This window comes from Anguilla rostrata, chromosome 9, assembly GCF_018555375.3.
Source record: "Anguilla rostrata isolate EN2019 chromosome 9, ASM1855537v3, whole genome shotgun sequence".
Classification (NCBI taxonomy): Eukaryota; Metazoa; Chordata; class Actinopteri; order Anguilliformes; family Anguillidae; genus Anguilla; species Anguilla rostrata.
Genome location: NC_057941.1, coordinates 11271862 through 11283889, shown reverse-complemented (window position 1 = coordinate 11283889; position 12028 = coordinate 11271862). Strand labels below are relative to the sequence as shown.

The 12028-nt window shown below is 38.6% G+C and overlaps 1 protein-coding gene and 1 long non-coding RNA gene across 2 annotated transcripts; both read right to left on the bottom strand.

Moving 5' to 3' along the window:
- Positions 1-4009: 4009 nt before the first annotated feature.
- On the bottom strand, positions 4010-10008 carry LOC135262930 (adrenodoxin-like). Its single transcript, XM_064350373.1, has 4 exons — positions 9807-10008; positions 8520-8647; positions 4784-4913; positions 4010-4458 (listed from the first exon to the last, which is right to left on the bottom strand). The coding sequence occupies exons 1-4, from the start codon at positions 9977-9979 to the stop codon at positions 4359-4361; spliced, it is 531 nt and encodes a 176-aa protein (XP_064206443.1). The 5' UTR covers positions 9980-10008; the 3' UTR covers positions 4010-4358.
- LOC135262931 (uncharacterized) lies at positions 5718-8510 on the bottom strand. The gene is made up of 2 exons (XR_010332346.1): positions 6542-8510; positions 5718-5987 (listed from the first exon to the last, which is right to left on the bottom strand). It is a non-coding gene; the product is annotated as an uncharacterized LOC135262931 (long non-coding RNA).
- Positions 10009-12028: the final 2020 nt, after the last annotated feature.

Here is a 12028-nt window from a genome sequence, read left to right as displayed (position 1 = left end):
AAATTCTAAATCTATAATAAACCTATATTTGGGGCTTTATTGTGTGGATGTGTTAAGTTGTTTGTGAATTTTGTCTGTTGAGATGAGGTCAGAAGGTACAGAAATTCATGTTTTTAAGGGCTGACAGTCAGTGGTCATTGTGGATATTTCTGTAGGAAACCCTGAAAAGTGCCGGACTCTCTGTGCTGTATAGATATGGGGCATGCCAAGGTGTTAACTTGGCAGGATGGCATACCTGCCATCCCAGTGGGGCTTGTCTGCCACCCCAATTTATCATTGTTGCTACATTGGGTCCCAACACAGCCAGAGTGATGAGGTGCACGAGAGTAGGCTTTTTTTTCCCCCAAACTTCCGATGATATACAGTGTATACCGTATCATAAATGACAGTGGCATGTCATGTGTTGGTGGTCAGATTATTTTTCAGAAAGTTGTATTGAGTGTTGTCAGCGATACCAATTAACCTTTTTTTTTATTTTGTGGGATTTATGTTACCATGGTGTGTTAAATCTTGCTGGAGCAGCACCATGGCTGATTATTACCAGCGGAAACCCAGAAGCCTATATAATTATAGGCTAATAATAGCATATAATAAAAAACTACTAATTTCAGTGTCTATGCGAGACTAGTAATTAAAATCTCATGAACCAGTCACTAAAAGTGACTGGTTCATGAGTAATCCGCTCTTGCAATTTAAGGCCAACAATTTAGCACTGTTAAATATATATACTGTATTACTGGAGAGATATTGAAGGCCTTTTCACTCTTTAATTTTTATTGTTAAAATCCTATAGTATATTCCTGTACAAATGTCCAAAGAGTATTTCTGAATCAATGAAAAATGTAATGGACTTATTTCATATTCTGATGTCGTATTGAGTGCTAAGCACTTAGAAATGTCATCACCAGTATTCCAGTTGCACCATGAATAAAACACAGTTGACCCTGAAAATTAAAACATTTTTATTTGTTTTTTAAATGTCTCCTTGTACGCATGTGATATGGGCAGTACCACCCACAGAATGGGGACAGCAAAAATTCACAATTTATTGAAACATAGTAGGTGCAAGTTCACACTCTGGTCAACAACGCCACTCATTACCTTATCAACTATAAGGGCAGTAAATGGCATTAAAACAAAAGGAGCCTCCCCATCCCCCAGTCGCTAATTACACCCTAATATACCCTTTCAGCTTTCAGAACAGTCATTTTAAATGTCGATATGTAATGTGCTTACGTTGCCTTCACTTCCTGTACATTGAATAATTGCACCTCTTTAGTTATTTTGTCCATGTGAATGTTTTTGTAATCCAAAACTGCTCCATTTGCATTCAAGCTGTAGTTGTTTTTTTTAGCTCTGACGCCATTGTAAACGCAATACAATACGTCTCCATGTTGAATAGGGTTGGGCAATTCCGGTGCTGGAGGACCGGTGTGTACGCAGGTTTCTGTGTCCACCAATTAACCTGGCTAACCTCACTCTTTACACCAACGCTGGTTCACTTGTAGATTAGCCAAATGTATTAGTAAAATGTAATATAGGGACACAAGAACAGTATTTGGCTGACATTCATGCACTTATCAAGAAATGTGCCATGATGTCGGATGGCATAAATGTTAGGGCTACTTAAATAATTAAAGTCAGAGGTTGGCATGAAAACCAGAAACAGATACGGCCCTCGTTGCCCACCTCTGACTTAGAACATGGCAGAGAAGCAAAGCAACTGATCCGAGATTAGTCTTGACAGTGGCGCATATTGGGTCGTCTGAATGGCGTTTCCTAACAAGCCACTCAAACAGTATGACAACTTAAGACTTTTGGGTTTCAAATGAGCCCTCCCCATACTTTTTAACCCTTTCGATTTTCCCTGGAGACTCTCAAAATTCACTGCCCTCCTCCGGTGTCCTCCCGGAGTCACAATTCTCCTGTTTTGGAACGAATTTTCACAATATTTTCTGGTCATCACAGCCTGTCTGTGCTTTGTATATGCCTGAATTCAACTCAAAAATTTTACTGCTACCACCCATTTGACCATACAGCGACACTACATGTGTCGTCTCCATGGTTACTTGTTCATGAAGTGAGCTGCTTTCCTGAGTGACTGACTCGATGTAGAAAGAAGTGGAAAGTTAAAGGAGAAAGAAATATCAACGTAAATTTCAAATATCCTGGAAAGAATTCCCCTTTCTTAAGTAAAGTTTCAAGGAAAGGGGTATGCCTTTTGTAAAATCTGCCTCACTGATTTTCCGTCAAGCATTTTTCCGTCAAGTACTGTGTTCAATGCAACGGAAACTTTACTTCATGATTCCAGCAAATAGCCTGAAAAGATACAATCTTGCAACCAGACACTCATTCTAGTCAGTCTCTCTTGTTCTAATCAAGTGGCAAGCCAGCGTTACACTACGTTCGCTTTCACTCAATAAAATTCAGTTTTATCTCGGGTCAAAATGGTCTCACAGTATGTTTTTTTTATCATGCAAGCTAATTATTTACTCCGATTGCTTCTAAACTGAAGCTATACTGTCACAGCAAATCATAATAAAACCTCCATTCAATTGAGTGCCTATATGAGATGAGAACCAACATAGCCTAATAACATTGCACAACATATTTCTTAGGCACTTGCTGAATTTAATCAAATATGGCACATATATACACCAAACTGCTTAGCTAGCTCAGTGTTGATCCAACCAAGATGAACACTGTTCCTTGTCTCAATGTAAAACAAGTGTTCTTTATCACACATTTGAACTTCTGCAGTTAAATTTGATTTAGATTTTTTAAGCTAGATTCTGCATGTCATGCAGAACAGCTGGTATCAGTTACAGTGGAAGCTATACAGTGTATGAATTCATAATGATGATCAGACTGTTTTTACTGGAGCTACTTTCCATAGGTGTGTGGTTATACGTTTTTAACACACTTTCCAGCAAATCAGTAATTCACTGTATTTCAACTGTATATTAAAATTGATTGTAAAATTTGAACATAAACCATGGAACAGTTATGGATAATCTGAAATTGATTGGACTGGGAACCTATCACTTACTAATAGAGGGAGGTATGTTGATGCTGTGTGAATGCAGACCTGGATTTCCTTTCCACCTGAATTCTTTTTTTTTTTTTTTCTTCAACGATCATAGGGCCATATGTATGTCTATAATTAGGCACACTTGGCTTCCCGGTAGCTGTTTGAATAACCCAATCTGTGTCTGCTGAAATGCATGTGACCTGCACTCAACTGTAGCCAAGGACACAATCACTAAGAATAGGCTGCAAAGCAGCAATTGCTCCCATTGTGCCTCACATTGGATAAAAGCATCTGCCAAATAAAATATAAATGTAATATAATGACTGATTCAGAATCCAAAGGAAAGCCAAGGCCAGCAAAATCCCACAGTTGACACCACTGTGGACTTCTGGTCATAGAACGGTAGACTGAAACCTGGGACTCTTAGGGCTCATGCCTTTACTGACTGAGCCCATTCTCCTCTGACCTCTCTGATTCTCAAGGTATTTTCACCCAAAGAAATCGGTGGAAATGCACATTGGATGTCTATGTAACCTCTTCACTATGTCTGTGTGCTTTATGCAATGTGTTGAAGTCACATGATTCACCGTTCGTGGGAGCTGACCGTTTGTGTTAACAAGCAGGTGTACCTAATAAGGTGGTCACTGAGTGTATACGTACCTTATTGGTATTGCATGGTTCAACAAACACTCTGTGAGCAACAACAGATAGTGTCCTAAGCATTTAGAAGCAAACTGGACAAATCGATTCGGTTCAGTGGATTGTCAGCAGAGTGTAGAAAGTACTGACCCTTTACAGTCAGCATTATCACATAGTGAAGCTAGTGTAAGAGGAAAATGTCTAATGCTTCAAGTTTCATGGTGATGGATGACCACATTAGTCTTATTTTATGCCATTCATTGCCACCCAGTGGAAATTTGAGTGCACACTTATCATTAGTGATAACAAATAATCACAGATTTCCACAAGACAACTTCATTTGTGACAAAGATTACATTTATTTATCAATATTTTTGTAATTCAATGAGTACAGCCCTTATACACAGTATGTATGTTTGTGTGTGTGTGTGTGTGTGTGTGAGTGAGTGTGTGTGCGCATGTGCGATTGTGTGTTTTTGTGCATTGTGTTTGTGTGTTTTTAGCAGAATATAGCTAATATCTGCTAATTCAAAGATTATGTTAATGTTATCTATTTGTGAGCTGTCGTGCACATGTGTCAGTTGTAGATAATCACTACATTCTGTAGCTGTTTAGTATTCATTATTCTGGAATACAACATAAATGGACTAAAAATGTGCCAAAGAATAAAGGTCACATTCTGGAAGAGTCACTGAGTCCTTGTTGACGCCATCTTCTCATCCCTTGGCACTCGCACAGTCATTCCATCCATCCATTTTCGTACACATACTTGGCAACCGAGACGAGACCTGGCAACAAGAGAGCACTGTTGACCTGAATATTTAACTCACCGTCCAACCAAAGATCATAACCTACCTCCACATTTAATATTTATGGCCTGTGTATTTACATAGCCCTCATGGCTGAATATTCATTTCGCCAGTGTTTGCACTTGCTTCAATGCCTGTGACATGTTTATGAATGACATATAGTAAGTAACCTTGGGATTTCTGTCAGACTGTTACGATAAACCACTTTAAACTGCAATTACATTTTGATACTTCAGGCATTCGCTCAAGGAGACCAGTGTTGCACACATCCATAGCATTTCCAAAATGTAAAGAGGAGACATACGTTTTAGTCAGTCCATAAGCTAGGTCCAGCATATCCACCTCTTCATCTGCCAAGGAGTCCATTTTCTCAAAAATGTTTTCTTCAAAAATGAGGTGGCAGGTGGAGCAGGCTAATGTTCCATCACAGGCTCCTGGACAAGAGACATGAATTGAGGAGATCAAATTAAGGGTTCTATTTTACAGCTGGTGCCCGGCCTGTGGCAAGTTGTCTCACTGGTGGAGTGGCATTTTCATCATGGCTTTTCAGTAAAAATCAAGCAGCGCACTGCAATTTTAGTGTGAGGGCAGTCTGTGATTGGCGCCTGTGACTCCTGCCTGGACAGACCAGGACAATGCCGCGAGTCGCAGCCCAGCATATGGCGAGCTGCTCATTTTGGGCCTTTCCCAAGCAATGCGCAAGATCGTAACATATTCAAAAGCTAATTTTTGTGGGTCATTTGCTGTCCAATTAGTCTTTGATATAAATCCCCCAATCAGGAAAAATGCATACTTTGCATTTGTCTTTTATTGTCCTTTTCTTTTGTGTCATGTTCCTAGATTTATTTATCTTTCTAATTGTTTATTTCTGTTCTTATACTGCACTGTGGTCTTGAGGTGTACCGTTCATTTTCCTACACCCATCAACTATAAGAATGACAATAAATGCAACTCGAACAATCATTTCATGCGACAGTAGTTAAAATCATACATGCAAGCTACATGCATTAACATTAATTATCTCCGTATACCATTAGGAAACCTAAAAATAAAATTCATGCGTGAATTTGGAAATATTACAGGTTATACACCATTGCAGACAAAATTATATTCATGGAGAACGTTGCTTGAAACATATGCAAGTTGCAACTGTTGCAACAGTCGCAACCCTACTGAACCTCCAAAGCTGATCGGTCTGTTCAGTTCAGTAAGTCATGTGGCAGTATTGTGAATTAATGATGATGCGTAGGCACACCAGATTTCATCCCTTCTCCCCCCAAACATTTCATCAATTGGAATGAAAATATCCGTCCTGGCAGTTCAGCCAGAAGAGCATTAGTGAGGTCAGGCACTGACTGGGCAGTTGGGCCTGGCTCGCAGTTGGCTTTTCAATTGATCCCAAAGGTGTTGGATTGGGTTGAGGTCAGGGCTCTGTGCAGGCCAGTCATTTTCTTCCACAACATTCTTGACGAAACCATTTCTATATGGAGCTCAGGGACATGGTCATGCTGAAACAGTTTGAAGCACAGAATAGTCTAGAATGTCATTGCATTAAGATTTGCTTCACTGGAACTAAGGGTCCAAGCCCAAACTCGAGAAAAATAGCCCCAGACCAAGGGGTGTCTAGATACTTATGGTATGGTCATATACCTCGATCAGGAATTAATCAGATTCCCATTACTTCGATTTGGAGGCAATGGGTGGTGAAACCGCTTTACTTTCAGATTTGCCTTTTATTAGTATTATAAAAGCATTACCCAGCATTAAATATTATTTTATTCTTATTAACATTCTTAAGACATGGCAGAGAATTAGGAGACACTTTGGGGTAGAAACAACTTCATCCGGTCTTGAACCTGTTATCCTATTTAGATGTTGGATTTAAGGGCTGGAATTATGCTTGGATTTTTCATATTAGAGATCTTTTTGATAAAGGATCTCTGAAGCCATTTGTACAGCTTCAATATGAGTTCAATCTGCATCAATCTCAATTCTTTCATTTTCTTCAAGTTAGAAGTTACATAAATTCTGTCTCAGGGTATAAAGATGTATTGGAACGAACCTTAGCCAAAATAGGATTGCTTCAAGCTGCATCTTCTAGGAAAAAAGTAATAAGCTTGTCATACGCCAGCATGACACCCCTGGGAGGGAGATGCGTCAGTTCCAGAAAACACCGTTGGTTGCCGCATGGAGAGAGAGAGAGCGCACCCACACAAACATGAAATCAAATAAACGAAGATCTTCATCCTTCCCCCTCACGGGTTCTAGGCAAAAATAATAAACTAAGACAACAAACTAAAATGACAAAGACAAAAGAAAGTAAAACAGAGTGACGACTTTTCAGTGCGCTGCTCGTAGCTGGCCCGCTTTTCAGTTGACCAGTGTCTTTCCTCGTCTTGTATTGCTTGAACAAACATGCAAACAAAAATTAAATAAAGAAACGTGCTCTCTGTGTACGCTCCCAGTCTCTGCCCTGAACTGTGGAAAGCAACACACCTTTAAGCACCTGGGCTTATTAGTTAACGCGGCCCAGCTGCGTGTGCTCTCTCTCCACCAGCCGGTGCAGCTGAGACCAATCCGCCGGTCCGAATGCCATAAAGCGGTATTCATGATAATATTTTTCAAACAATTAAAGTAACAACTAATAATAATAAAACCAGCCAAACAGAGTTAGGAGTACAAATAGAGGTACATATGTAGACAAGAATTCTTCTGAATGCTAAAAATATAAGCTGTTCAAATAAGTCATGTGAAATGAAATATAAGATTAATCATGAATTATATGTTACTCCAATTACTAGAAGTAAGTATGATTCTGCAGTTTCCCTACTGTGTTCCAAATGTAATAAACAAAGAGCCACCTAGGTACATTTATTTTGGACCTGTCCAGAGATTCTGAAATTATGAATGTTGATCAAAGGTAAATTTGTGGACCAGTTCCATTTATTTATTTATTTTTGAGACATTCTCCGTGCACCATTGATCCCAGAAAATAGATCCCTAAGAATAAAAATGAGTCGGATGGTGTATGCTACTTTAAAAATTTGTAATTAAACAAATCATGTGTAAGATGTATCATTGCCCAGAACTCATTTGTGAGTTCTGTGCACTTTGTGTGTTCACTCACAGGAATGTTTGTGCTAAACATGTTTGTGTACATGTTGTGTTCACTGTGTGTCCACTGGCATGCAATGTTTTCCAATTTACCATTACCAAAGTGCAGCATTTTCATTTTTAATGTCATTGAGGATGTTTTTCTTTTAATGTCATAATGTGACATGAATTAAGTTTTACAATCACATATATAATTAGCCTGTATATCAGTGACTGTATGTATGTCGGTGTATGTTAAATACACACATTGTAGAACATATACTGCCTGGCCAAAAAAAAGTCGCCGTTTGGATTTTTTTGGACAGTGCCCATTGCACAAGCCTCTGGAGGCAGTGTTATGATCTGGGGTTGCTTCAATTGGTCAGGTCTAGGCTCAGCAATGTTATGTGGCAATAAAATGAAGTCAGCTGAGTACCTGAATGTACTGAATGACCAGGTTATCCCATCAATGGATTTTTTCTTCCCAGGCGGCACGGGCATATTCCAGGACGACAATGCCAAGATTCATCGGGCTCAAATTGTGAAAGAGTGGTTCTGGGAGCATGAGGAATCATTTTCATACATAAATTGGCCACCACAGAGTCCTGACCTTAACCCCATTGAAAGTCTTTGGGATGTTCTGGAGAAGACTTTACGGAGTGATTCGACTCTCCTGTCGTCAATACAAGATCTCAGCCAAAAATTAATGCAATTCTGGACGGAAATAAATGTTGTGACGTTGCATAAGGTTGTTGAAACAATGCCACGATGAATATGTGCCGTAATCAAAGCTAAAGGCGGTCCAACTAAATATTAGAGTGTGCGACTTTGTTTTCGGCCAGGCAGTGTATACCACTTAAAAGAGTGCTACGTATGAATGAACAAAAGAATGAGAAATAAAGAAGTGATTTGAAACCAATAAATGCATCTGTACAGAGTCTGCTTACCAAAGCCACTGATGTCAATCTTCTTGTTAATGACAACATTTAACAGAGATACCCCTTCTGTGACCGAGGTGGTGGTTCTCACTCCATCTTGATTAACAAAGTGGAGAGTTACATTGTCTTCTGGCAGGCTGTTATAAAGACAAATATCAATAAATATTTCCATCCCTGGTGGCGGGATCACATTGACCCGAAGTTATGATTTCAATGTAATGCGTCTTGTTGATACAGTATTATAAAGACATTCTTGATGAAAGATTAAAGTCTAGAATGTTTAGGGTTGACTATTCAATCTAGCCATCAGAAATAAACTCCCAAAGCTAACTTACTCCCTGAATATTATCATTTTCCCCAGTCATAAGCAGTTTTCTTGTTAATTGATCTGGCTGTAAATATATCCTGCCAAAATTCTGACTGCATTGGGCTGAATTCTCACTTAAGGTGATTCTCACTTTGATGCATTATCAGTCAGCGTGTACTGAAGTCAGTGACATGTGTACTCTATTTTATTAGTGATTTGGTTCCAGCCAGAAAAAAACCTCACCCCTATGCAAGCAGTGTATCAGGACTATCCAAACACTGGAGAATATTTTGACCAAAGATAGCCACCTGTGCATGAATGGGCAAAAATAAACTAAATGTATCTTGTATCTTGCTTGTCTTTGGACTGCAGGAGGAAATCGGAGTACCCGGAGGAAACATTCAAAATCGGGGAGAATGGGGATAATAATAATAATAATAATAATAATAATAATGATAAAAACAGTGGCAGTATATCATATTGCAGGCAGCATAGAACTATAAACCTTGTGTAAGTAGATATGATATATTATACATATGAAATACATATGTGCTAATACATATCTCAAATACAGGTATTTGCCCATACTGTACCTGTGTAACACTGAAATGAGGCGTTTATTCTGGAATGCGCTAAATATAATTAAATTAGGTTAGGTTAGAATGTGCATAACACTGAAAAATAGACATGCTGTACCGCTTTAACAACAACAAAAAAAGTACATACCCTATGTACTAATCTCTGAATTGGCAACCTAACCACACTTAGTCAGAGTACTTATCTCCAGCACAAGTATTTAAGTCATTATGTATCCAAAAAAAAGGACTTGCATGTAGTTGAGTCATTATTTTTGTAATTTTTATTATCTTTCCCACCGCCCACATTCTGCTGAGGCAATTTCCAATTCTGAGATGTTCCAAGTTATATTTAGGGTATAAAATTCTTATTTTATATTCAATGGCCGGAAGTATGGAAGCTGAAATGCTTACCTGCTGCCCTCGGAGGTGCTGCTCAGGACGTGGTACAAGCCAAACCCCCTGCTCTGCAGGCCTCCTAGTACCCGGGGGAGGCAGGGACCCGACTGGACCCGAGGACTAAGAGAGAACAAGGCTCTGGATGCCAGGCCAGAGAGGAGAGACTGGAGATGTACACATCTCGCCATGTTAGCCAAATCTGTCCTCGAGCCGGCTTTGAACAGAGGACCCTCTGAAAGATAAAGCACCTGAGCCTTGGCCCCCAAGACAGGGTCAAAGTTTTGCAGAGATTACTACAGCCAAGTTTCATCTGAACAGCACATGGCCACACACAGTTGTACATTTATACAGGGATTTGCGAATGATTTTAGTGTTCTGTAAAAAATGCCATTCAGTCAGTTAGGTGCATTAGCGAGTGAAATCTTCAGCAACGCAATCTGGTTATGCTGGATTCAAGTAATCAGACACCAAGACTAGTTTTGCCAAAATAATAAGGTATAACGTCAATATTGTAAGCACTTTGGCATTATATTCTAATCTTGTTTAATGTGTAATTTATCAAAATAATGTTTATTTTTTATTATTCTTAAGAAAAAATATTTGTGAAGCTTGAAATTAGAAGCCAACATTCTAAAGACAACAGAGCAGGAAGGTGGAGCACAGCCTTACTGTAGTGATATGAAACCTTGAGCTGTTGCTAATTTATGAGAACAGAAATACCGCGTCCAAGGTTTTATGAAACATCTCTCTCAGCTGTTTGAAGGACCAACAAAATGTTGCCATCACAGTGGAATCAGATATGACGAATTGCATAGCACGTAGGTTAAATTTGAAGTTTCCACTGTTCTTCTGAGAACGTAATCAGCATATTACCACCTAATTTTTCTCATGCATATCCATGCCACGTTAACACAGTAATACAATAACACCAATGACATCTGTGGCAGGAAAATATAAATTATTACAAATATAATATAAAGAAAATTGAAGCTTGAAAAATGTTGACGTCATGAGAAAATGTAGACAAATATAGAACTGTAGACTGTATGTTTCAATAGTGTTCATCTTTATTGCAGTACAAACAAAACTAAGATGTTTTTTTTTTTTTGCAGATGTAAGAATTATTTCAGTTCAAATAACAGCCATTTCTCTATGCAACTTCCTGTTCTGCTTCCAAACTACCCTTGCCATAATGCATTTTAGCATACTGAAATGACAAATTACAAGCCATTGGAACCCATATTAAAACCAACTCAATGTAATATAGAACATCCAACTATCCATGCATTTTCCCTAACTTCCATTCTCAAATGATTTTGGTCTTGTAATTTATTATTCTATTTATTATTCTTTAGTCATGTATACATTATGAAAAGAAGGACATAACTTAATATTGGACGGGACAAAACTTACTGTACAATTTTTAGAACAAATTGTTCTGAAACCCTAAAAGTAATGACCGACAACTGTTTTGTTTTACTCTAGTAAAATAGCACACATGTGGGAAAAAAGATCAATTATACTCAGCTTAAAGGCTTACTATGCAGGATTTTTTAGCCTGCGTTTACTATCAAAGAAGTGACTGTGAGCGATAGTAAGAAGACACGTTTATTCATAGCTTAATTGATTCCATTTTGTTGAATGTAATAGTGGTTTTATCGTTGGAACTTTAAATATTAAAATTTCATACTCTCACGAAAGTCCTTATTGTTGCCAGCTTCATAGTGCCGGTAATGTTAAGCCTGGTGCACACTAGAGGATTTTCAAATCTTAGCCGATTTTAAAAACGTGGGAGACCACAGACATAACGACAGATTTAACCGATTTTTAATATTTTAATCGTAAGAACGCACACACCAGATGATTCATTCAAGACGCAGGACCACACACTTGGCGTTTATACTAAACGATTTCAGAGTGGCGATTCCAAGGACTTTTTTTTTTTTCCGCAAGCTGATTCCCCGTCTCCATGGAGACCACACTGCCGGCAACGTTACAATAATTACATATATACATAATACAATAATATTGATACTTTTGTTGCTACGTGCAGTTGTCTAACCGCATCGAGTATAAAACAATATAATACGCAGAGAACTTCTTCGGTTTAGGAAACCAAAATAAATTTGGTTGGTGACGCTTCCCGGTCAGCTCGCTCTCATTGGCTGTTATGGGTTTCTGCTCAATATTCCATCGCTGTTCCTTTCACACTACAGGATTTCAAATCGTAAATATCA